This window comes from Poecilia reticulata, chromosome 19 (genome assembly GCF_904066995.2).
Source record: "Poecilia reticulata chromosome 19, P_reticulata-male-v2, whole genome shotgun sequence".
Taxonomy (NCBI): Eukaryota; Metazoa; Chordata; class Actinopteri; order Cyprinodontiformes; family Poeciliidae; genus Poecilia; species Poecilia reticulata.
The window spans coordinates 10,843,139-10,864,697 of record NC_088848.1 but is presented as its reverse complement, the minus strand read 5'-3'; the positions used below and the strand labels follow the sequence as shown (position 1 = coordinate 10,864,697).

General features: G+C 40.9%; 3 protein-coding genes across 6 annotated transcripts in view; 1 reads left to right on the top strand and 2 right to left on the bottom strand.

The window, feature by feature from the left end:
- Positions 1–64: 64 nt before the first annotated feature.
- Positions 65–2,985, top strand: bccip (BRCA2 and CDKN1A interacting protein). Its single transcript, XM_008437122.2, has 7 exons — positions 65–401; positions 669–743; positions 829–909; positions 998–1,090; positions 1,516–1,703; positions 1,800–1,968; positions 2,691–2,985. Exons 1-7 carry the CDS (start codon positions 270–272, stop codon positions 2,859–2,861), a joined length of 909 nt encoding a protein of 302 aa, XP_008435344.1. The 5' UTR covers positions 65–269; the 3' UTR covers positions 2,862–2,985.
- On the bottom strand, positions 2,049–8,886 carry dhx32a (DEAH (Asp-Glu-Ala-His) box polypeptide 32a). The gene is made up of 11 exons (XM_008437123.3): positions 8,368–8,886; positions 7,253–7,446; positions 6,626–6,998; positions 6,279–6,518; positions 6,097–6,190; positions 5,858–6,007; positions 5,322–5,513; positions 5,104–5,244; positions 4,639–4,829; positions 4,357–4,544; positions 2,049–3,639 (listed from the first exon to the last, which is right to left on the bottom strand). The coding sequence occupies exons 1-11, from the start codon at positions 8,620–8,622 to the stop codon at positions 3,450–3,452; spliced, it is 2,208 nt and encodes a 735-aa protein (XP_008435345.2). The 5' UTR covers positions 8,623–8,886; the 3' UTR covers positions 2,049–3,449.
- Positions 8,887–10,234: 1,348 nt separating this feature from the next.
- The window catches only part of adam12a (ADAM metallopeptidase domain 12a), a 115,887-nt gene continuing 104,562 nt past the window's right edge, over positions 10,235–21,559 (bottom strand). For 3 of the 4 annotated variants that reach the window (XM_008437119.3, XM_081601112.1, XM_081601113.1), the window contains 6 exons: positions 19,331–19,439; positions 18,444–18,579; positions 17,717–17,819; positions 16,089–16,349; positions 12,554–12,735; positions 10,235–12,350 (listed from right to left, as the gene is read on the bottom strand). In XM_008437119.3, coding sequence (XP_008435341.2) covers positions 12,281–12,350; positions 12,554–12,735; positions 16,089–16,349; positions 17,717–17,819; positions 18,444–18,579; positions 19,331–19,439 — 861 coding nt within the window. In that variant the 3' untranslated portion in view covers positions 10,235–12,280. The remainder of the gene's footprint in view (positions 12,351–12,553; positions 12,736–16,088; positions 16,350–17,716; positions 17,820–18,443; positions 18,580–19,330; positions 19,440–21,559) is intronic. The other variant, XM_008437120.3, reaches the window with a different exon arrangement.

The window sequence follows — 21,559 nt, the reverse complement described above, 5'->3', positions numbered from 1 at the left end:
GGGCTTTAGCTTCTGCGTAGATCCTGCTGAACAGACGTCGAAGAGCATAGAAGCTGGGCACAACAGCTACGAGTTTGTTTCGCACGACGACCTCGCTACCATATTGCGAGTGCCACTTTTTAGAAAGACGCGTAAAAAAAGCTAAGAACGCGAGAGTTGACGTATCCTGTCGTAGGGATCAAAGCGGCGTCTAGTCTTCTATTTCTATGTCCTGAACTATGACCCTTTCCCCGCCCACCTAAAAATAAACGTGTTTCACACTTGCAAGCATGGCTTCTTCGGCTAAGAGGAGAGCAGTTGGCTTGGGTGAAAATCCCGAAGAAAGTGAGAATAGCTCGGATGAGAACCCCGAGGATGATGATGAATCTGCGGAGGATGACAGCGATGAAGAAATTAATGAGGTGAAACCACAAATAACTCATCAAGTACTTAAATGGCCTCCTTAGCCTGTTAGCTGGAACCTTCCGTTTATTTACGAGGTCTGCACACGAACCTTATTTAACGTTTTACTTTTTGTTGCTTTGCTACCCGATAGTTTAGAGTACGTGAAGCGAAATTTGCTTCACATTCTTACGTTTGTGTGTTTGCTTAGTAGATTAAACACGTAAGATTTTGGCTATTACCAAAAGCTGTTTGTAATTTTCACCTTTTCAAATTTTTTCTTTCAGGAGGTTTTGGTGGATTTTGAGGCTCACGCTATTTCATCCAATGATTTCAACGGCATTAAGAAGCTGTTAAATCGGGTAAGAAACCGTAAATTTGTATAAAAAAATCTTTTCTGCCTTTGAGAGCTGTTATTGACGTTACTTCTGTTATGATTGGCCACAGCTCTTCCTGAAGGCTCATGTGGACGTATCAGAGATGACTGACATTATTATCCAGCAGAATCACGTTGGAAGTGTGATAAAGGTGGGTATATCATTACATTACATGCTTTTTTTTATCTGACTTGCTTTGTCTCGCTTTCTGTTCACGTTGTCCCTTCGTTTGGCTGCAGCAAGCTGAAGTGCCAGAGGACAGCGATGATGATGATGATGATCCAGATGAAGTGTTTGGGTTCATCACTATGCTCAACTTGACAGAGAGAAAGGTAACATTGCAGAGATACGCAACCCTGAGTGGTTGTCCGGTGCCAAAATCAATCATTCATCTGTCCAGCAATCCAGTCACGCATCCTTCGTCTGTACATGCACATGTTGTTGAGCCAATCAATTTTAATTTTCTGTCAAATATCTGTTCACCTAATCACCCAACAAATCAAACCAACCATTCAGTCGAATCGTCCATCCGGTTCTCTGCTCTCTTTTCCTTCTCATTTCCCACAATATTTAAAGTGTGATCTGTGTAGAAATATTGTCCATAAATTCATGAGTAATGTCTGCATTTATGCTTTAAATGGGTTTTAAATCTGTGCCCGGGGAAAGATGCAACTTGGGAATTAGAAATGCTTTGAAATCCATTTTAAATGTAAGGGGTGATGATGATGATTATTATTATTTCAATTTTTTTTGGCAGGGTGTGCAGTGTGTGGAGGATGTGAAGGAGCTGGTGGTGGACCAGTGTGAGAAGAACGCTCCTCACAGCGTAACGGAACAGCTCGAGAAGATCCTCAGCGACACGAGCAAACCTGTGGGTCTGCTGCTGAGCGAGCGCTTCATCAACGTACCTCCACAGATCGCCCTTCCTCTCCATAAACAGCTACAGTGGGTCCTCGGTTTTACGTCTCATCGCTTCCCGGCTCAAATATTTTACATCGGCTAATCCGGAATGCTAAAACAAAATTGATTTTTGTCTTTCAGGAAAGAAATGGCGGACGCCCAGAGGACAAACAAGCCGAGCGGGAGGTGTCACTACTGCCTGATGATCAGCAAGACGTGCAAAGAGGCAACCAAGAGCATCCCAGCCAGAGGAGAAGCTCCAAAAGAGGAGTACATGTTTATCAATGCGGAGGAGGAATTCTTTCATGAGGTACAGTCATAAATCATACAAGCTGTGGAAGATTTAAACCAGATTGGATCTACAGGTCCCAATAAATCAGAAAGAATTAGTTCATTTTAGTAGTTTTATTCAAAATGTGAAAGTAGCATAGATTGCACAGTGACATGATATATGTGAGGTGTTTATTCCTGTTAAGATTATGACTTGCAGCTGATGAAAACCAAAAATTCAGTTTGACATTAAATGCAAGTAGGAGCAGAAAGGCGAATGTTACTGCCTACATTATTGTGGGGAAGAAGGCTGACTTTTTAGGATAAGCCGTAAAAGGCCATTGCTAAATAAGGTTGTTCAAAGAGTGCTGCATCTAAGGTTAATGTAAAGTTGAGTGGAAGGACAAAGTGTGGTGGAAGGTGCACGAGTGGGAAATCAACTGTTTTTGGTCATCTGTTCATCTAGTTCAAAGTCGGCACATTAATGTAGGAGATCATACAAAATGAGACCTGATCAAGTACTGAACTATTATGCAATACTATTATGCATGGACGTATTAAAATGCTTTTTATTGGGCTTACGTAAGATTTTGATTTGTGACAAGCAGATATTGGGTTTTCATGAGCTGTAAATCAAAAGTATTAACCCCTCCACCCCCTCCAAAAAAAAAAAAAAAAAAAACTTTACTGAATTACCAAATCTTTAAATAAAATCCAAACTCACTGACTGCTTTCAGCTGATTCTTAGCTTTTGTTTTACAGCAAGCCATCATAAAGTTCCACTACTCAGTAGAAGAGGATGCAGATTCCTGTCTAAGTGGCAGGTGGTCGTCTGACGACGTTCCCATGAAGCCTTTCAGGACGGTGATGGTGATTCCTATGGACAGAATGCCTGCTGTAATGGAAAAACTAAAGGAATATCTGACTGTGTGAGCCAAGACTCAGACAATCTGGGAATTATGCAAAAAGGCTGTTTAAAACCTCGGCTACCGTTGGTGGCTTCCTGATTCTAAAAACAGCTTTTGTGGCTAAAGCAATTAAAAGGCTAGCTTTTTAATTCTGTCTGAATAAATTTTCTGTACAATAACTTTTAAGACTACACATAAGTTGTAATTAAGTCAAATGAAGTAAATGTATGCTTTTCATATTGAAATCCTGTTTTGTCCACTTCAACAGTTTTCAAAGAAGCTTCTTGATTACATCTTACAAAAAACAACCCTGAAATATTAAGAGCTCATTCTTGTTTTTCCATTTCAACTCCTAAGGCTGTTTGTTGATCTAAACAGAAATATAACAGCTTATGAATCTGAAATAGCTTTTGGGATACTTAGTTTTACACACAGTACTCTGGGAAAAGTAACAAATCTACATACTGGAACTTATTCCTGATACCGTTTTCAATATGTCGGCTCTGGTCTTCCGTGAAGTGTTTACAAAAGATTTCAGGCTACAAACAACCCCTGTAGGCTCTCTGCTCCAAATAGTTTACTTGTGTAAAAACGGCAACCCATATGCTTCAGCTCACTGAATCACACATTTGTCAGTTTGTGTTCCAGCTGCACAGCTTCTGTCAGTGTCGCTGTTTCCGTTTGTGGTTTGTTTTTGTGTGCAACGTCTGGATTCCTTGGAGTCCAACAGGACTTGCAGTATGTCTTTGCTTTCACTAGGGGGCAGATTGTAGAAGAAGTACATTGGTGCCATTTCATTGAACCTAAAACACAAAATCATATTAAAAATATACATTCCAAAAACAAATGTAGTTCAAATAAAAGAGCAAAGACAAAAACATCTGTAGGTATTTTAAGATTTTTTTTTTTGATAATGCAAACAGGAGCAATTATAAGGAGTCCTACAATGTTTTAAATAGTCTGGAATTGACTATTTAAGTCATATCCAGGTATGAAAAATTAAGGAAAAGTTTGTCCTACAAGTTTTTATAGAACAAGTCCAAAACTATTCAATAAATGTACTGGTTTTCTTAATGATTAATATTTATTTCAAGTACTTTAGAAAATCATTCCTCAACTTTAACAGTTTATCCAACAGTGTTTTGATCTCGACTTTTTGAGTAAATGAGCAATTAAAAACACAACTTCAAAACAGCTATTTTACTTTTCAGTCTCTATACGACTTCAAATTTAGAACAGGAATTCCAGTTATTCAACTACCAAAACCTTATTTTTAGGATTTTTAAAGAAATAAAATTTTGCTTCCAAGAATCTGAATTTATTCTGAGAGTGATTCAAAACTGGGCTGCAATATTACAACAGTAATCTATGTCCGATCTATGTCCTTACAACTTATTAAAAAGTAGGTTCAAGGTGAATGGTTTGTGCTCAAATGCCTGGGTTAGAAAATGCAATAAAAATAAAAGTCAGAACCTTTACTTACAATTCATATGTACATGTCTGTACTGAACTAAACTTACATTTGAGGGGAAATCTCCGACACTGTTCCCAAACTGCTTTCAGACAGGGCGTATTCGTTGAAGACAACCCACTCTGGTAGTCCCAGTTTGTGTGACTGAACTCCGTAGCCAGAGAACGGGTGCAACTGGGCCACATGGTTGTTTGTCAGAATGACATAATTCCCTGATCCGTCCACATCTCGAGCAATCTCCGCAAATAATAATAAAAAGAAAAGAGGACTATGATAAAAATGAATGAAGCTGAGGAGTACAAAGAAATAACACTGTGCTTTTATTTCCTACCTGCATGAAGAATCCAGCCAACAGGGCTCTTTTTATGTTGTTAGTGTTTGTCTTGGTTCCAAAGGCCGGTTCAGAAATGGGAAGTTCAATTCGGTTCAGGGTGCTAGTCAGCTCTGATCTAATAGCGTCACCGATGCTCAGAGCGGAATGATCCAGAAAATAATCTTGGCACCAAGTTTTCACATCCAAGGCTAAAACGATTTCAAAAAGTCTTTAGTACACAGCATTGACCTCTAGTTTTTCCAGTTTGCTTAGGAAAAAAAAAAAACTTTGGATTTTCATTAGCTATAATTATTTCACACATCCCTCTCTAAAGGTACTATATAATAACCTTAGGTTTGGTTTTTTCCCCAAGTTGAATTCATAATTTCAGTCAAATTCAAGAGGTGCCAAGAGGCGGTTGTTTTAAAATTTACAGCATAAAATTTAGAAATGGAACTCTATACCGAGGGCAGTATAACTTACATTGATCCTTTTGTTTTTGTTTGAAGGCATTGTAGATATTTATGAGTGTGAAGTGATCGCCGTCAGGATGTTGGAACTTTCTCAGACACTTGAACGCCTCTTTGGTCATGCTGCCAGCTGGCCGCAGGAAGCAGCTTGGCGCTGAAACACAAAGACAGACAGAAGCTCCTTAAAATGAACCGAAACTTTTTCGAGCTGCACATGCGGACTGCGCATACCCGACAGCATGGCTGTGATTGTCAGCACCTCACTAACGCAGTCAAACTCGCAGGATGCTAAGAGAGCTTTAGCCATCTGAGGATCCAGAGGGATTTCAGACATGATGATGCCAATTTCAGACAAGTTCCCATCATCGTCTAAAGCTGCGAGGTAGTCCAGATCCTCTAAGGCCTGCATGAGACCTTCTGGATCTGTCACAAATTAAACAAACATAAAAAATATATGATCTATTATTACCTCCATTTCACTTGATTCCAGTGCTGCACTAAACTAGATACATCGCGTAACTGTTAATGTATTGGTCTCATTGTATCTGTTCTGTTCACACTGGGAGTTTGGGCAAAACTCAAGACAATAGTTGGTTGCTGAGCTCTCGACTCAGCTAAACCATGGGTGGATGAACCCAAACAGATGCCCAGAACAAATTCTGCTGTGCTCTTTTAGGGAAAAAAAAGGAAAAGGCTATTTGTGAGAATCAGTTACTTAGAGATATAAATATTACACAGAATTCATTCGGATTGGCAGGATGCCTTACCTGGTCTTTCGATAAAGTGACACTGCCCAAGACCCGCTATCTCCATTCTCTTTAGGTAGAGGACAGTTGGTGTAATGTTACAGTCCAAGATCTGTGGGTAGGTTTCGGCCGTGGATAGACTCGCTTCAGGATATAGTCGGAAACATTTACCTAACAAAAGCAAGGCACATTTTGATAAAAATGTGAATTCAAACAACATGAGTCCTTAGTTTGACTAGAATTTAAGCTGGAAGAGCCACCTGCTGGTGAACACAGGTGTTTGCGCACATCTGCTTGACACTGACTGATGGGTTGAAGCACCTCAGAGAAAGCTCTTGCTCTTGGATTGTAAATCTTCATAAAGAGATTGGCAAATACAGAGTGTACCGTCAGCCCTGTAGTACTTCATTATTGAAATCTCTTGAGGTAGTAATGCTTTTACCATTTTTTTCTGGACGCCTGTGTCAATGACAAAGTTGACCGATTGCCCAGCCCACCACACGTCCTCCCGTTTATGGGTCAAAAGAAAAACCCTCTTGGAGTTTGTGGTGCCTGCTTGTTCGATCAGTAAAGGTGAGAACCCTTGCTGGCTTGGGCACAAAACGATTGGTGTGATTTGGTCCGGTCCCTCTTCCAGTCTGGAGCTCTCACTCTGAATGATACTCCAAGCTCTGCGGACATCCTTTTAGAAACATTTACATTCAATCCTTGTTGAAACAGATTTTAAGCACCAACTTTTGGCTGAACAAATAGCTCTTGGATTAACATTAAAATAAAAACCTATCTTACCTGATCTGATGCAAAAAACACAATGACATTTCCGATCTCTTTGGTAAGGTGGATCTCCTGAAGCAGTGCGAGTGCAAGGTAAAAATAGTCTTTGTTGTTCATGTTGGTATACACCACCTCAGGAGAACCAGAGACCTCCAAGTTGATGAGTGGGACACTTCCGTAGTGGCCCAGGAGCCTGTCCACCACAGCGGACATGGTGAGGATCACCACCTTGAGCTCAGGCCTCTGCAAGAGGACATTCTTGAGGAGACCCAGCAGGATGTCCGTGCTAACTGTCCTCTCGTGGGCCTGGTCTATAATAATGACTCCGTATTGTTCCAGAAAAGGGTCCGACATCATTTCTCTCAGCAACATGTCATCAGTGCAATATCTGAAAGATTAAAGATTGACAGATTTTGTTTTTCACTTTCCTTCCCATTGCCGTTTTTACACACGTTAAAACTTAGATGAATGGGGTCTCAAAATACAAATGTTGACACACCTGGCTGTCGAATTATATATAAATAATAAGTACATTAAATGTGAAGAAGTGGATACTTTTACAACGGCATTGCAAAATACCGCACCAAGTTGTTGCGCTACTGCTGCTTGTCGGGAAACTAAACAACATAACAATCAACAAACCTTAGGACAGTGTCAGAGGAGCAACAGGTCTCCAGAGGGATGGTGTAGCCCACCTCATGACCGATGTTCACGTCCATTTCATCGGCCACGTGCAGAGCAAGATCCACAGCTTGCCTTTTGTTAGCCTGTGTGCACACGACCACGCCATGCTGAAACTGGGCGGACAGGCAGAACTCTGCACACCACTGAGGAATCTGAAAGGAGATGTTCAACAAAAATAAGTTCCCACCATAAACACTGCAGTGTCTCTAATCGCATCACTTCATTTTTTTGAAGTATGGAGCATGCTTTGAGGATTATATTAAGAGCTCTTGCGTGAGCTAAACAAATAGTGGCAGAAGATCCGATAGCATTATTGTTCATGATGCAAAATTGCTTCGGCAGCATGTGGCGGCTCTAGCGGATTGGGGCTTAGCAGCAGGAGGCCCCCCCAACAAGGCAGCTGAAATTCTTTGTACAGAGTGACAAGCCAGCAGGCGGGCAGCAGATTGGGCAGCCTCTCTGTGACAACAACATCTGCTGAGCTGGGCAGATTTTGCTCACACAAACAAGGGAAGTTGAAGCTTTATGATGGCATCAAATCACGAGGAAAAGAAATACTTTCTCTTTTCCAACCAATTTGGATCGAGGATCTGGCAACCATGTGAAGGTGCACACTGAATTATGCTGAGGAGGGGGGGGGGATGATGGATGTTCTCCTGGACAACATTATGAAGAATATTCATTAACTTAGCCTTCGTAAACCTACTTAGATTTTCAGCAGCTTAAGATGTAAATTCTATGGAAACTACCTGGAAAATACATATTTCATTCCAACTTACAAAATCATCTTGGAATACCAACATTTGTATCCAATGTTCCACTTGGAAGCTGTTATTGCCCTAGTAGGGAAATATGCCTTGGAGCCAAATGAAAACCTTTTGTCCATTTGTAATTGTCTCCTTTGTTAAACTGAATGAACTGATCCACCATATTTGTTCATATCCAAGCCAGATTACTGCCAGATAATGTCCATCGGTTCATTACCGCCAGACCAGTAGAATCTAAAGAGATTCAAGAAAATATTAGAAAAAGTCTCTGACATCTATCAGTGACTGTGAGTGTATATGCCTTACCTGCGTACTGCTGCCAGATTGTGCTACTCCAGACACAATAACCAGCTGGTTGTTTTCTAGAGCATCTTCAAACCGACTCCTGACCTTCCACACCGGAAGAGCCCTTCTCTTTTCCAGTAACTCGTAGTACCGAGAGGAATAGGGCAGCCCATCGAACTGGTTTAATTCCAGATCATCTCCAAAGCCAAATGACGAACTTTCTTCCCCGCTCTCCGAGAAAATATCTGCTTCTATGGAGTTACTTTCAATCGACATGACACAGAAATAGTTCTCCGCACCATAAACAGGTTTTAAGACGAAGGGGTTCAATAACGGTTCCAGTTGTGCTGAAATTGTGCTGGTAAAGTTGCTCGCAGGGCAACCTGCTGACGGCCTGTCCGCACCGCTGAGCAATTTGGTCCCAACGTGACATCACACGTGCGCTTTATGCTGACCACTGAGAGTTATCCCGGCTTGGGTCCGTGTCATAATCTCTCCCACGTCACTCAAACACTCACGTGGAAGGTAAGAGTCATTGGATGTTTCCACCATGAAATCTGGGTTACAAAGTCGGCCTCCTACCACCTGAAGAACATTTTCAGGATTTATGTCCCAGCAAGATCTAGAGAACCTCATCCATGATTTATCTTTAGTCGCATTGATTACTGCAGCAATACCTGTGAAATAAACCTGTTGAGCTCCAAACGTACTTTTGTAAATTTTGCAGATTTGCCACGTGGGGGAGCTGTTCAGTCAATATCGTTTTCTACAGGCAAATCACAATAAATAAAAAAAAAATACCATAGGTTTATTTATTTTAATTCACCCATAACAGGAAAAACTCTTTTTCTTCTTCCAAATGACAAAAAAATATTTTTAATACAGAAACATTATGCTATGCAATCGCGAGCAAGAATGCTGACTTGAATGCCATCCAAGCCATCCTGCTGCTTAATAAAAAAAATAATAACCAGAAAAGTAAGCAGCAGGATATAGCAAAAGAACTAGCCGTTTCCTGATGGCTGTAGCCGACCTCATAATGGAAAGTGAAGTGGAAGAGGTATAAAATGGTGCCCAGGTAACACAATTGAGAAGATCGTAAAGTCCTTGATAATTTAAGGATTGTAGATATCACAAAGTGTGGCAATTGTCACAATCCTTGTGTTAAGCAAACTCCTACGCCAGAGGCATCGTAAGAAACAAAAGAAGAAAATAAAACGATCTTGATGATTATAAGGGGTTTGAGATATGAAGAAAGTAAATTTTGGCTTTAATACTTCAGCCGATGATCAAGGCATTGATGCTCTGAAAGAGTGGAGGGCACATATCAAAGACTACATGGACATGCTTTCAGCAGACTGATATTTCGGTAAAAAATGTTTTTATTGGTTTTATTTCACATTGAAATTTTCTAATAAACTGGATTTAAGACTTAATGTATGATCTTGCATAATTCTATGGAATTCTAACTTTCTAGACTTCTCAGTCCTTTACCTTCCTTTGTTTAAATATAAAAAATGTCACTATGAAATTATGGCAGACAGCATGGCTGGTTTTAAATATAGAACCTGGACAAAAGAGATAGAGAGAAAGGATGGACAGAAAGAAAGAAAAAAAGAAGAAATTCATAAGAAAGAAATAAGGAAAAAATAAGAAGGAGGAAGAAGAAAATTAAGAACCACAAGGTTGAAAGAAAGGATGGGAGTAAAGCCAACTATGAGACAATGGAATAGGCAATAAAGTTGGATTTCACCACACTTATTCTGATCAGGAATATACTGAAATCAAATTCCAGACTTTTCAGCATGTATGTGAACCCTGCTTCATGCTCTTAACATTCTTATGACTCCAGTCATAATGTGACTTGTTGTGAACACACACACACAAAGACCCAGAAACTGTCCTCTTTATTAAAAACAGCTTTACTAATGCTGCCTTTGTGGTTGAACTTGGTGAACGACACTTCAGGGTTTCTTTACATGTAAAGTATCAAACAGTCATTAGTTAAAAAAACATGTGAAAATGTGTTCACCTGTAATACAACAAACATACATACATACGTAACGTACGTTGCACATGAGCACAGAGAAAAGGCAAGTGAGTGCAGAGCAAAAAAATTACTGAAACTAAAAATAATATGCATGCAAAGTATTTTCAGTGTGCATGTAGACACATACTGAACTGCAGTCAAGTAAACAATTTCTTCATCAAGGATGATAAAACAACATGTAAATTGATTTTCTAAATAAAGTCAAAGTAAAAAAGCAAAACATAAAAAAAAAAAACTGTCCATTAACCGTCAAAGTAAAAACAGCATTTTCGAGAAAGCTGCAGCTGAACAGCTGCTGTTTACACTTGAGCAAAGTATTTAATGATTCCATGGCTAAATCGGAGTCTTTTGTGCAGAAAGGCATAGAGTCAAACTCTTACAAAAACACACATACACACACACACACACACACGCATACACACGCACGCAGACACCATGTTTCACAGGTTCTTAATTTCAACTCGTTTTAGATCAGAGTTCGCTTCTCTGGCTCTATTTAACTTTTTGTGATGCAGATGAAGAAAAAGGAGCCCAACACAATACCCTCTGATTGTAGAGTGTGCTGCAGAGCTGAGGTTGTGAAACCACTGTCGGTGTTTCTGTGGTTGTTTCAAGGCTTTCCAGATTGGCTCAAGATGCTACACAGAGCATTCCTCTTCAAGAAACCTTACAGGCATCATCAGTCATTGCAAAATACTCATTTTTAAGCTCCACATGTAGTTTAGAGAACGAAACCATAACGTCAAGAGTTCCCTTTTTTAAACTTTTTCCAGACAGACATCCACAGTGCCTTGTGAATAAAAATAAAATCATAATCCTTTAGGTTTTTCACATTTTGTCACAGTACAATATCCATCCAAAGTCTTTCACTTATCTATGACCATATACTTTTATCAATTTAATTGATATATTTTTTAATGATAGCTGAACACAAAGCAGTGCATAATTGTGAAGTGGAAGAAAAGTAAAGCGTGTTTTTCAAAATATCTGACACGAAAAAGCTGAATTCATTCGCTTCCAGGCCCCTCTGAGTCATTACTGTGTAGAATCTTCTTTTGCTCCATTTACACCTACATGTCTTTTGAGTCGCCGCTCCACCAGGTTTGCACATCTCGAGACTTTCTGCCAATTTTTGCTACGCAAATCAACTTCAACTCAGGTAGACTGGACGGAGGACATCTGTGAAAACAGTTTCTCAGCTGGATTCAGGTCTTTACTTTGACTGGGACATTCTAATTTTCTCCACAGATCTTGTACGAAGGCCCACGAGTTCAATTTCTTCATCATCTGACTTTCTTCCACACGTTCGCTGGGTCCCCCCTTCATGGCTTGTGGTGAACTAAAACGCACCATTTTACTTCTACTTCACAATGGTACAGTACTCTGGTTTGGCCATTGACATTACATACCATGAAACTGAACTTTCAGTGATAAAATAGGAAAAACCTAAAAGGTTACGGAAACTTTAAAAAGCCACTGCACATCTAAACGATTCACAGAAATGTTTTTCATACTCTTTTTTTTGTTTTTTTTCCTCCTTCAAAATACATCAGTGTAAATATAAAAAAAAAGTGAGATAAAAAAGAGCCAAAGTTGTTACTGTGTAGTAAAAGTGTCTGGCACAGTGCACTGGGTGGCAATAAATATGCAATTATAAATACTTTACATCTACCTGAGCGCAGACTTGTAGCACCATTCAGAGGCGGAGCACTAAAAGGGACACAGCAAATCTCATGGTTCACAACTCAAAGGTGCCTCTGTCATTTTTTTTTTTTCATGTGGGGTTCTCAGAGTTTTCATAGTGCAATTTTGTTTTTTAAATTTGTTTCTGTTTAAAAAAAAAGAAAGAAAGAAAGAAAGAAACTGTCCCCTGTGGCCAAAGTCTCAGCTGCTGTATCTGACGTTGGCGATGATGCAAGGCTTTGGTAGCGTCGGAGGATGCTTGGGACTTGGCCTACAGATGAAAAAAAAAAAGAAATGAAAAGGAGATATGTGAGATTTATCAACTAAAGCTGTGCTTTCGCATATGTATAATCCATGTAAAATCCAACCTTGGAAAAAAGAACGGTGAAAAAGTATTATTGAAAAGCTCTAAAGTATTACGAAATTCACATCCGTAATGAGTTGAGGTGTGCATGGTGAAAGAAAGCTGCTCACTTGTTGGGGTGTGGTACGGGGCGTGCAGGTCTGGAGGCACCGGGTGTCGCTGCAGGGCCGCGCACAACAGAGGACCCTCGGACTAAAGTACTGCTCTGGACACCAGATGGACTCCGCGCCAGCCGGGAGGTCCTCGGGTCAGCAGGCAGAGGCTTCTGAGGAGGGCTAGGCTTCTCGAGCTCCTGCTCGAGGAAAGAGAAAATAATAGCTGAGGATTGCCACCAGAGGGCACTCATAAACAGATGCTTACGGCATGTGTGATTTTTTTTTCTTTTTCTTTTTCTCCTCCTCTCCTTTCAGACACCTTGGCACACTTATCAGGCAACATATGATGAGAGGAGGCATCATGTGGTTTTAATCTTTTTTGGAAAAACTGAGGTCAGGATCTTAGCAGACTTCCATGCGTCTCCTCCTCCTTGGCTTCGCCAACGACAACGATAGCTCAACACTCCACGCAGACAGCAAATCCTCCAAACGCAGTAAACAAGACCAGCTTCGCTTGAGCTCCGTCCAAAAATATTTTTCAACTGCCAACAACCAAATGAATTGCTGTTAAGTGAAATGAGCGACTCTGATAAAGTGATTAGGTGCCTGCAAATTCTTCTGCAGCCTCAGCAAAACGCAACTGACCCCAAACTGCAAAAATCATGTGTGGAAGCAGAGCCTTAGTGCCCCCCAGCAGAGAGCTTTCACTAGTGTTTTATGTCTTCTGTCAACATGCTGGAGCTGCCAAACAGCTGCCAAAGATACTGTCAGGGAAAGTCTTCTGCCAAAAGGAATCGCTTTCACGTTTTGACATCGACGAGGAGCAGCTGAGGGGGGTTCTACTTCCGAAATGCAAAATCCTGCCAAAGAGCTGCTGCACGGCACCTGCTGAACAGGTGTGAGGAAATCGAGAAGCTGTGTAAAACTAAATGCCGACGTTGTAAAATGGACACAGAAATAAAAGCGGCGCCGTGGCGTAAAGCAATGCAAACGTGTGAATGTGAGCTGCATTTAATGACGACACCGATTTACAGAAGAGATGTGTAAAAAAAAAAAAAAAAAAGACTTAATTTAAATGAGCCTTTTTAATAAGCGCTAAAGAAAATGCAGTTACCACTCGCAACGGCGGTGACAAAAAATGTTTGGCGTCACTGAGTCAGTGGTGCGACTTACGTATTTATGTTATTCAGGTTTTTAATTTTTTTAAGGAAGACAGGAAATGATTAGAAGAAGACGCTGTCGTGGGTATCAGTTGACATACTCTTGCAGAACTTTGTCAATTTTTTAGAGAATATGAATGACAAAACAAAAAAAACCCTGTTTCTGTCACTCTCGGTTATTGGCAAATAACTTTTCAAAGCGTACCATTAAGAGAAACTACCAGAATCACCCTGGTCAAAAGCTTACGTGAATAATATGTATCGTTCCCCTTTGTTATCAAGAACAGCAAAAATTGTTTTGTGGCAATTTTGCATGAGACACTATTTTCTCAGACGGTGCAGTGCGTTATTCTTCTTGGCATCAAGCCAAGAAGATAGACTGTAAATTCTCAGTCTATCTTTTATGAACTACAAATGTGAGACAAACAACTGACAAATTAATACTGTCATCAGGATACTGACAACAGCACTTCAGTTCCTGCCAGGTTTTTTTTTCAGCTGTGGCCACAGGTCAACGTTTCCTTGTGTCTTGGAAAAACTCTCCAGTTGGAATATCATTACGTCTGCAGAATTATATGTCAATGGAATTTATGTATACATTGTTTCCCCCTTTTCTATTATTTTTTTCTTCTTTTTTTTTTGACTCCGAACAATTTTCCTGGCAGTTACGACTGTGAAATGTAGTGTTTGGTCTACCTGACTGTGGCTTATTTTCAATAAAGTCCCTCATTTTCCACTTCTTGGTTGTAGTTTGAATAAATAAATAAAATGGTGGACAACTCAAGTTTGTCTTGGAGGAAACTAAGAAAGCAAGTAATCTTTGGGTGAACAAGTCCATAGCATCCATTAGAGACAATCTTTAGTTACTGAGGCAAAAATGAGACACGTGTTAAAGCATCATTATCCCCATTGTTAAATATTGTGCAGGATCTGTGACGCCATGATCGGGGTCTATGATCTCAATATTGCATTCATTCATGTAAGATTTTCATCTTACATCAAGTGCTTGTTTTCACTTCCATTTTGATATAAAAAAAAAATAACTGAAAAAGCATTTTGAAGCTAGAATGTGACAATTCCATCTGTAAATGTAGTTTTGAGCAATAAGGTGAAACTTATTGGTCACGAAACAAATTCACAAAAAACAAGCCCGTCACTTTTCCTGCTTTCCTCCCGAGACCTGAAAATGTCTTATTTTGTGAGCAAATTAGCAGGAGGAAAGAAAAAAAAGAGCCACTTTTTCAGCTCAGCACACTCCTGGGAACTGAGCCTTGGCCGGTGAATGGAAATCATCAAAAAATACATTTTTATGCAATTTAGGAAGTGAAAAGCTAATTATCCTCGGCAGCTTGACAAAAAACATTCTTACATGTGGACAGAAAAACAATTTTCTAGAGCTCAAACACCTATTACTGCAGCTTAAATTATGTGAATAAAGATACATTGTCCCTAATAGACACATTTTCAACAAGGTACAAAAAGGTAAGAAAAAATAAAACGGATGCAGTTGAAATGTAGTAGAAAAGTTAGGAATGTTCAGGGCCTTTCAAAAGCTCTTATGCTCATCATCCTTTTCTGATCTTGTCACAAAATTAAATGCATTTCACTGGAATTTTGTGATATAGACTGAGACAATGTAGTGCATTACTGAGAACTCGGCCCATTTTGCTCTGATACCCCAAAATAAAATAATGTAAAAGTAATATTCAGCCAACATGTGGAAGAGGGCCCTTTTGGTCTAATGCAAGGGTTCTCAGAATCTGCACACCATCCCGTATCGTGTTTTTTTTTTTTATTCCTCTTTCCAGTCACGCTCCAATGTGTTGATTTATCACAATAACACACATTAAAGTTTGTGACTGTCACATGAAAAATGTGGAAGTTCAAGGGGCACGAGCGCCTTTGCAAAGCATCATAAACTAGGTAGTTGGAGAAGAAGAATTTTTTTTCGTTGCAGAATGAAGGAGACTGAACTCCAGGAATCAACAACTTTCTCTTTTAGCCTGAGAGTCAAAGCACTAAACTCCCTGGAATGGCTGCAGCAGCAGGTTTACAGCCCTCTGATATTTTTGTCAGATTTGCTCCCTTCCTTCGCAGCATGTCTGCTTCCATTTTTATAATTTTACCTGCCGGTTTTCGTGTAGCAGGATTGACGTTCTTCATTTTTCTTAGATTGCTCGTAGCCGTTAACGAGCCGCTGCTTTTGTAGGAAAACAAAAGCGCCGCGAAAACAACCGGCATCGAAACGCCAGCCCTGAAGATGTGGTTAACGCCGTCGTTTCCCCTGGGTAGGTGTTACCGGGGTAAGAGCACTCCAGATGCAGCAGGGAAGCTACGGTAACATTATGGCACCGAATGTTTCCGACTGAGCAAGCAGGAAATTCACTCACCATGACCATCCTGCAGGAGTTATGGTGTGACACGCTGCGAAACGACGTCGCCCTCGGTGCCACGTGGATGTGAGGCAGAGGGGCCCGGTGGGGCGGAGGCGCCGGGGGCCTCGGCTGCCTGGGCCCAGGGGTGAGGGACAACGTGAGAGACAGGGGGACCGGGTGGCTGAGGTGAACTGGAGGGCACTGGGGGAGTCTGTGCAGACTGTGGGACGGGTAGGGAGCCGACGGGGGCGCTGCATCCGACGCCCGCTGAGGAGACTGCAGAAAAGATGAGTGTGGAAAAGTTAAACCATCTGATCCCCTTCAGAATCAATCAAGTTCTCCTCCTCTTCCTCCTCCTCCTCCTCCTCTTCCGGACGCTGTCAAGGACGTACGAATCAATCATGTAAATCCGTCACCGGTAACTAGTTTAAGACGAAACTTTCCCAGAAGCCCGCAGTTCTGGGCTAATTCCTGAACGCACACAGCTAAACAGACCACACCAAGAGAGATTGGAGATCAGGTACGGCCATGATATAAGTCTGTTTCATATTTAGACCCAGCCAGATGTGAGCAGCTAAAACACACCAAGGCACTCCTTCCTTTCACAAGTGGAAAATGACCTCACCTGCACTGTGCTGACTTCAAACAGCCTTACATCTTTTCTCCTCTCACTAAATAAAAAACACATGCTGCCAACTGCCCTGCTAGAGTATGAGCACCCCTTGAACCTTTTCACTTCTTCTCAACATGGCAACCACAAGCTTTAATGCATTTTTTGGGGGGGGAAGAAGGGGGAGCGTGGATTTTATTTGATACACCAACAAAAAGTATTGAACGATCGTGGAAGCCAAAGAAAACGAGACACGGTCCCCCCCGAATAAGAAACGAAACACGAAAATGACGGAGACTGTATACAAATACCTGCCGCACTTTTTAGGATTTTTAAGGTTAAAAGGATTTCCAAACCGATGTGTTGGTATTTCAGATAAAACTCTAGCTAAACATGACAACTTTTGATAATACAGGGACAAACTAAAATAGAAAGAAAACTTCGCATCGGACCCAAAGCATGGAAGCACATATTACAACACAAGTGTCTGCTCTAACCTAACATCTTAGGCTTTGCTCTTGAGCAACCTCTACATCCATCAGATCACTTCCTGTTAGCACCGGGGCGATAATGGAGCGGTCAAAGCGCGCAGCGAAGCAGCCACAAGAGTCATTACAGCAGAGAACGTGGCCTCTGACTCACAATTATTAGCAACAAAATGACTTTAAGGTGTCAACTGAGCAACTCGACATCCTTCACACGCAGATAAATCAATTTCTCTCTGAGCAGGCAGCTGCTAATGACAAGAAATGCATTTGCGTGTCCTAGCCCCCCCGCCCCCCCGTTCGCTCACCACCACACTCCATTATCACTGCCTCCTCCGTACATCCACGTTCAGTGGGATGACTTAATTGGATTTGAACGAGCTGCCGTTTGTGTGAAAACAACACATCAATTCAGCGGAGGATGATTTGTGGGAGCCGCTGCAACGTCGGCAGAAAACCGACGCGCTAATCCTCCGCTTTGTTCAGACGGATACAGTAGGGATGCTGTTTGCGCATTGTTTAGGGGGTTTGGTAGATGAAGATGTCACCTTGAAGATGGTGGCACTGTGGGGCAGAGGTGGGGCCGGTCGGGTTGGAGAAGACGGGTGATGCTTTGGAGCCGGCGGTCCGTTGACTGGAGCGCTTTCTGATCTGCCACACAAATTGGAAAATAAGGAGCCCGTTTTATCAATCCGACTTCACTTTACAGAATACAGTTAAAGCAAATATTCTCTTCAGGGTTTCTATACATTTAGGAGGGAAGGACTGAAGGAAGAAAGGATGGAAAGAAGGAAAAAAAGACAGAAGGAAAGAAGCAATAAAAAGGAAAAAAGAGAGAAAGATGGTTAAAAACAAATAAAAAAGAAAGAAAGATAGAAAGATAGTTGCAAAAGAAGGACAGACAGAAAGAAGGAAAGGAGGAAATAGAGAAAGAAAGTGGAGGAAAAAAGCAATAGGGCAAATTATATAGGAGAATAAAAAGGAAGGTAGAAAAAAGAAGGAAGGTAAGATCAAAAAGAAGGAAAAAGGAGAATGAAAGATGGAAACAAAAGGAATGAAGTAACAAAGAAAGGAAGTACGGAAGAACAGATGGATGTTTAGACAGTAGCAAAGGAAAACATTTTTCTGAAACTTATCCAGACCTGGGAAAATACTTAAACCATATTCCATACTTTTCCAGACTGCCCTGGAAGCCTGGATATCAGTTTGGAAAACATTCCAACTCTTATTTTTAAACATTTTAGACAACGTGTCGATAAATGACTGAATTATAACCTGAGCTTCTCCATTTGATCCTTTTTGCTGGTGAACAGGAGGCCAATCAGGGTTTTCCGCTTGACGCAGACGATCAGAGCTGCTACCAGCACGGTGAGGAGAGCCATCAGGATGCCCACGGCCAGATTCCTGCTGTCTGCTCATAAAAACAAACATATGGAAGTAACAGGAACTTAAACATGTCAAGCTAATATTTCAGCAGTTTCGACTGTCGGTGTTTTTTGCTGTGGGCGTATTTTCTGCAGACAATGTAGGATCTGGGATGTTTTAAAACTTCATGGAATTTATTTTCCTCCTTAAACACTTCCACGCTGGTGCCAGCTGTTTTTGGATTTAGGTTGGATTTGAGGTGAAAACACAGCAGAGCTTTTTTTTTCTCTTTTTTTTTACAATTCCCAGCGTGGCAAATTAATGTTCCCTTTTTTCCCCCATTTTCAAGCACTTAGTAACTAAAAGGTGCCATGATCTCATAAAGAAAGTAACCAATGTCCAAAGCAAAACTTTCAAGATTTCTGAAGCCAGAATAACTGTTGCTCGAGACCAATTTAAAAGCTACAAGAAAGTCAAACTGCCTGGAAGCAAAATGTAAATAAGTACGAGATGCACTGGGAAACAGGCAGGTGAATTGCCAGTCAGCATCTCCAAAAAAAAAAATCTGATCATCTTCCATAACCTCTACCATGTTGTAATGACCACATCCTTGTGAAGGTGCAGGAGGCGTCCTCCGGTTGAACGCGAATGCTTCCCTTCACCTACAAATGAATATAAACTGGAGCAGTTTCACTGCTGCAGATGCTTCAGTGTTTATTACTGGGATCGTGCCTAACCAGTCGGTTCCAAACAGATACAGTCCAGGACTTTATAAGAACACAAGACGTAGATTTTACCTGCCAGCCTGATGGGGCCGCTGTCCACACTTCCTCCAAAACCTGCCTTGTCACAGAAGGGAGGAGCCCAGTGAGCCTCGCAGTGACAGTTTTTGTTGCTATTGCACACCTGCAGAGCATGAAAAACACATGTGGAGATTAGTAGGTTTTAAAGGTGTGTTTTGACAATATGACATTAGCTACAAAGCTACACCTTGTAAACGATGAAAGAGAAGAAATCAGCTGATCAGGGTTTGGCTGGTAAAAACCATTTCTGGGTTTTTTTTTATGTCTGACTTGACTGTGCTTTTTTTATTATTGTTTTAAAGGACAACGGTACAAAAAAAAAGAGAAAAATAAATACATATGTGCTGATACTGTGGTAAAGGTAGCAGTTTTAAATCCATTAGAACACAAAAGATTAACAGAATTATTACCATTATTCTTAAAGTGCATGTTGGTTGACATTTGTTACACTTAAATTTTGTTGTACAAGAAAAAAAACATAATTTTTCAGCATTCAAAGCGCTCATCAGAGCTGATCGAAGGAATTCTGACACATTCCAATCTCTGGGGGACTTATTTGTGCAATTCCATCAACCTATAAAATTGATAAAAATCGGCTACAAACATCACTTAGATCTTTTGGAGAACTGCTGGTTTTGGTTCTTATGAAGGCTGCTACCTAATTTTAATGATAAATATGAAATACATTCCGGCAAAATAAAAATCCGTTTTACATCTGTAAGATGTAAGCATAAATTCCACATTGGGTGGAATTTATGCTTACATCTTACATCTTGCTGCATTCCTAGCTGCAGCTGCAAACTGCAGCTAGGAATGCTTAAAACCCTTCAGAAACTTACAAAAGCTGAATTCAAGAAAGAAAAAAAAAAGTATTTTCTAGTTGTTCCGACTCAGGTGCACTTTGTGGTGCCTTGAGCAAATCAAATCAAGGCGAGTTGGTACGAGAAACACAGCGCAGCATTTCTCTGACACCACATTTTTACAGTCTCACCCTCTTATCTCCCCCCGTCCTGCTCAGTGCAGGAGGGAGAAACTCCAGAAGGATTCCCTGCCTGGGTAATCTGAAACAGGTGAGGTATTCTCTTTCCAGCAACATCTTGATCTAATCTCTGCATGCAGGGGTGCCCTCTCTCCTAGAGAAACCCACATCCTTTTGTTTCAGTATGTTAAACATTCCTTGAGGTTTTATGCGTCTTTACTGGAACTGCACAAACAAGTACGACCCCTGTAATAACTGGCGATGTTTCATTTTACGAGGCAATCAAAACCATTTGTTCTGGAGATGTAACGAAGGGAATGAGTGCAGCAGTCACGGCCGAAGCCCCGGGGAGCTGTTGAGAGACTTTATCTTGTAGTACCTACTTTTTGAATCTCGCCACCTAATCTATCGGCCATCAGAAACTTTGCAGCGTTGAGCCAAAAAAAGAAAGAAGGTTCCCGCAAGGGAAAAGACGAGGAACACAAACACATCAAGCAGCTCCTCAAACTGGTGGATACATTAACTGGACTTATGTTAGTTCATTCACGATTTTAAGAAAGCATTCAAACTCAGTCCACTGAAGGAGATTAGAAGAAAAGATGACAAGCGACGTCCCATATGCTGAAGGGTTGTCTAAGAAACAAAGATTGGGTATGTTCAGGTACATTTCAAGCCCCACAATTAACAGAAGTTTAGTATTCATTGGAATACGAGTATATTATTTCTATATTGGAGAAAGAAAAAGGTTGCTACACAAAAACTATAGGCCAATCCAAAAGATACTTTGGAGGACAGCAAAGAGGACATTTTGGACAGGGAGGATAAACAGTTTGAGAGAAGAGTGGAATAAGCCATTTACGTTAAATTTGAAAATCCAACACTGAGGAAGGAAGTGGCTTCAGGTTCCATGTGTTGTTAATGGCTCTATTAAGAGAGACTGCTCCAACTAAAACGTAGAACCTTATTACTTCCAACCATGCTGAGAACCGAAGCCTTCTTTGGATAAAAAGGTGAAACGTTTTCATGAAACAAGAAGAAATCCAATTGGGTTCGACTTAAGCAGCTAGGAACGAACACTGCGAATGTGCACCTGCTCACTTTGTGTTTGCTTACCACAAAAAAAATGCGTTCAAATGTGAAAAGCTCAAGAGGTATGAAACGAGAACGTTGTAAGAATGTCAAATCTGAGATCCAAAAACCCATGGCAAGCCTGGCTTAAAGTGAAACTCGTGGAATTGTGTCCC

Bases quoted from the DNA above. Each gene is read 5' to 3' on its own strand.
- bccip (XM_008437122.2), top strand. From the start codon at position 270: ATGGCTTCTTCGGCTAAGAGGAGAGCAGTTGGCTTGGGTGAAAATCCC. The intron at 402-668 runs GTGAAACCACAA...TTTTTCTTTCAG, and splicing joins GCGATGAAGAAATTAATGAG to GAGGTTTTGGTGGATTTTGA. The intron at 1,091-1,515 runs GTAACATTGCAG...TTTTTTTGGCAG, and splicing joins TCAACTTGACAGAGAGAAAG to GGTGTGCAGTGTGTGGAGGA.
- dhx32a (XM_008437123.3), bottom strand. From the start codon at position 8,622: ATGTCGATTGAAAGTAACTCCATAGAAGCAGATATTTTCTCGGAGAGC. The intron at 6,008-6,096 runs GTGGCTCTTCCA...TGCTTTTGTTAG, and splicing joins ACACCTGTGTTCACCAGCAG to GTAAATGTTTCCGACTATAT. The intron at 3,640-4,356 runs GTAAGTTTAGTT...TTTGTGTTTTAG, and splicing joins TCGGAGATTTCCCCTCAAAT to GTTCAATGAAATGGCACCAA.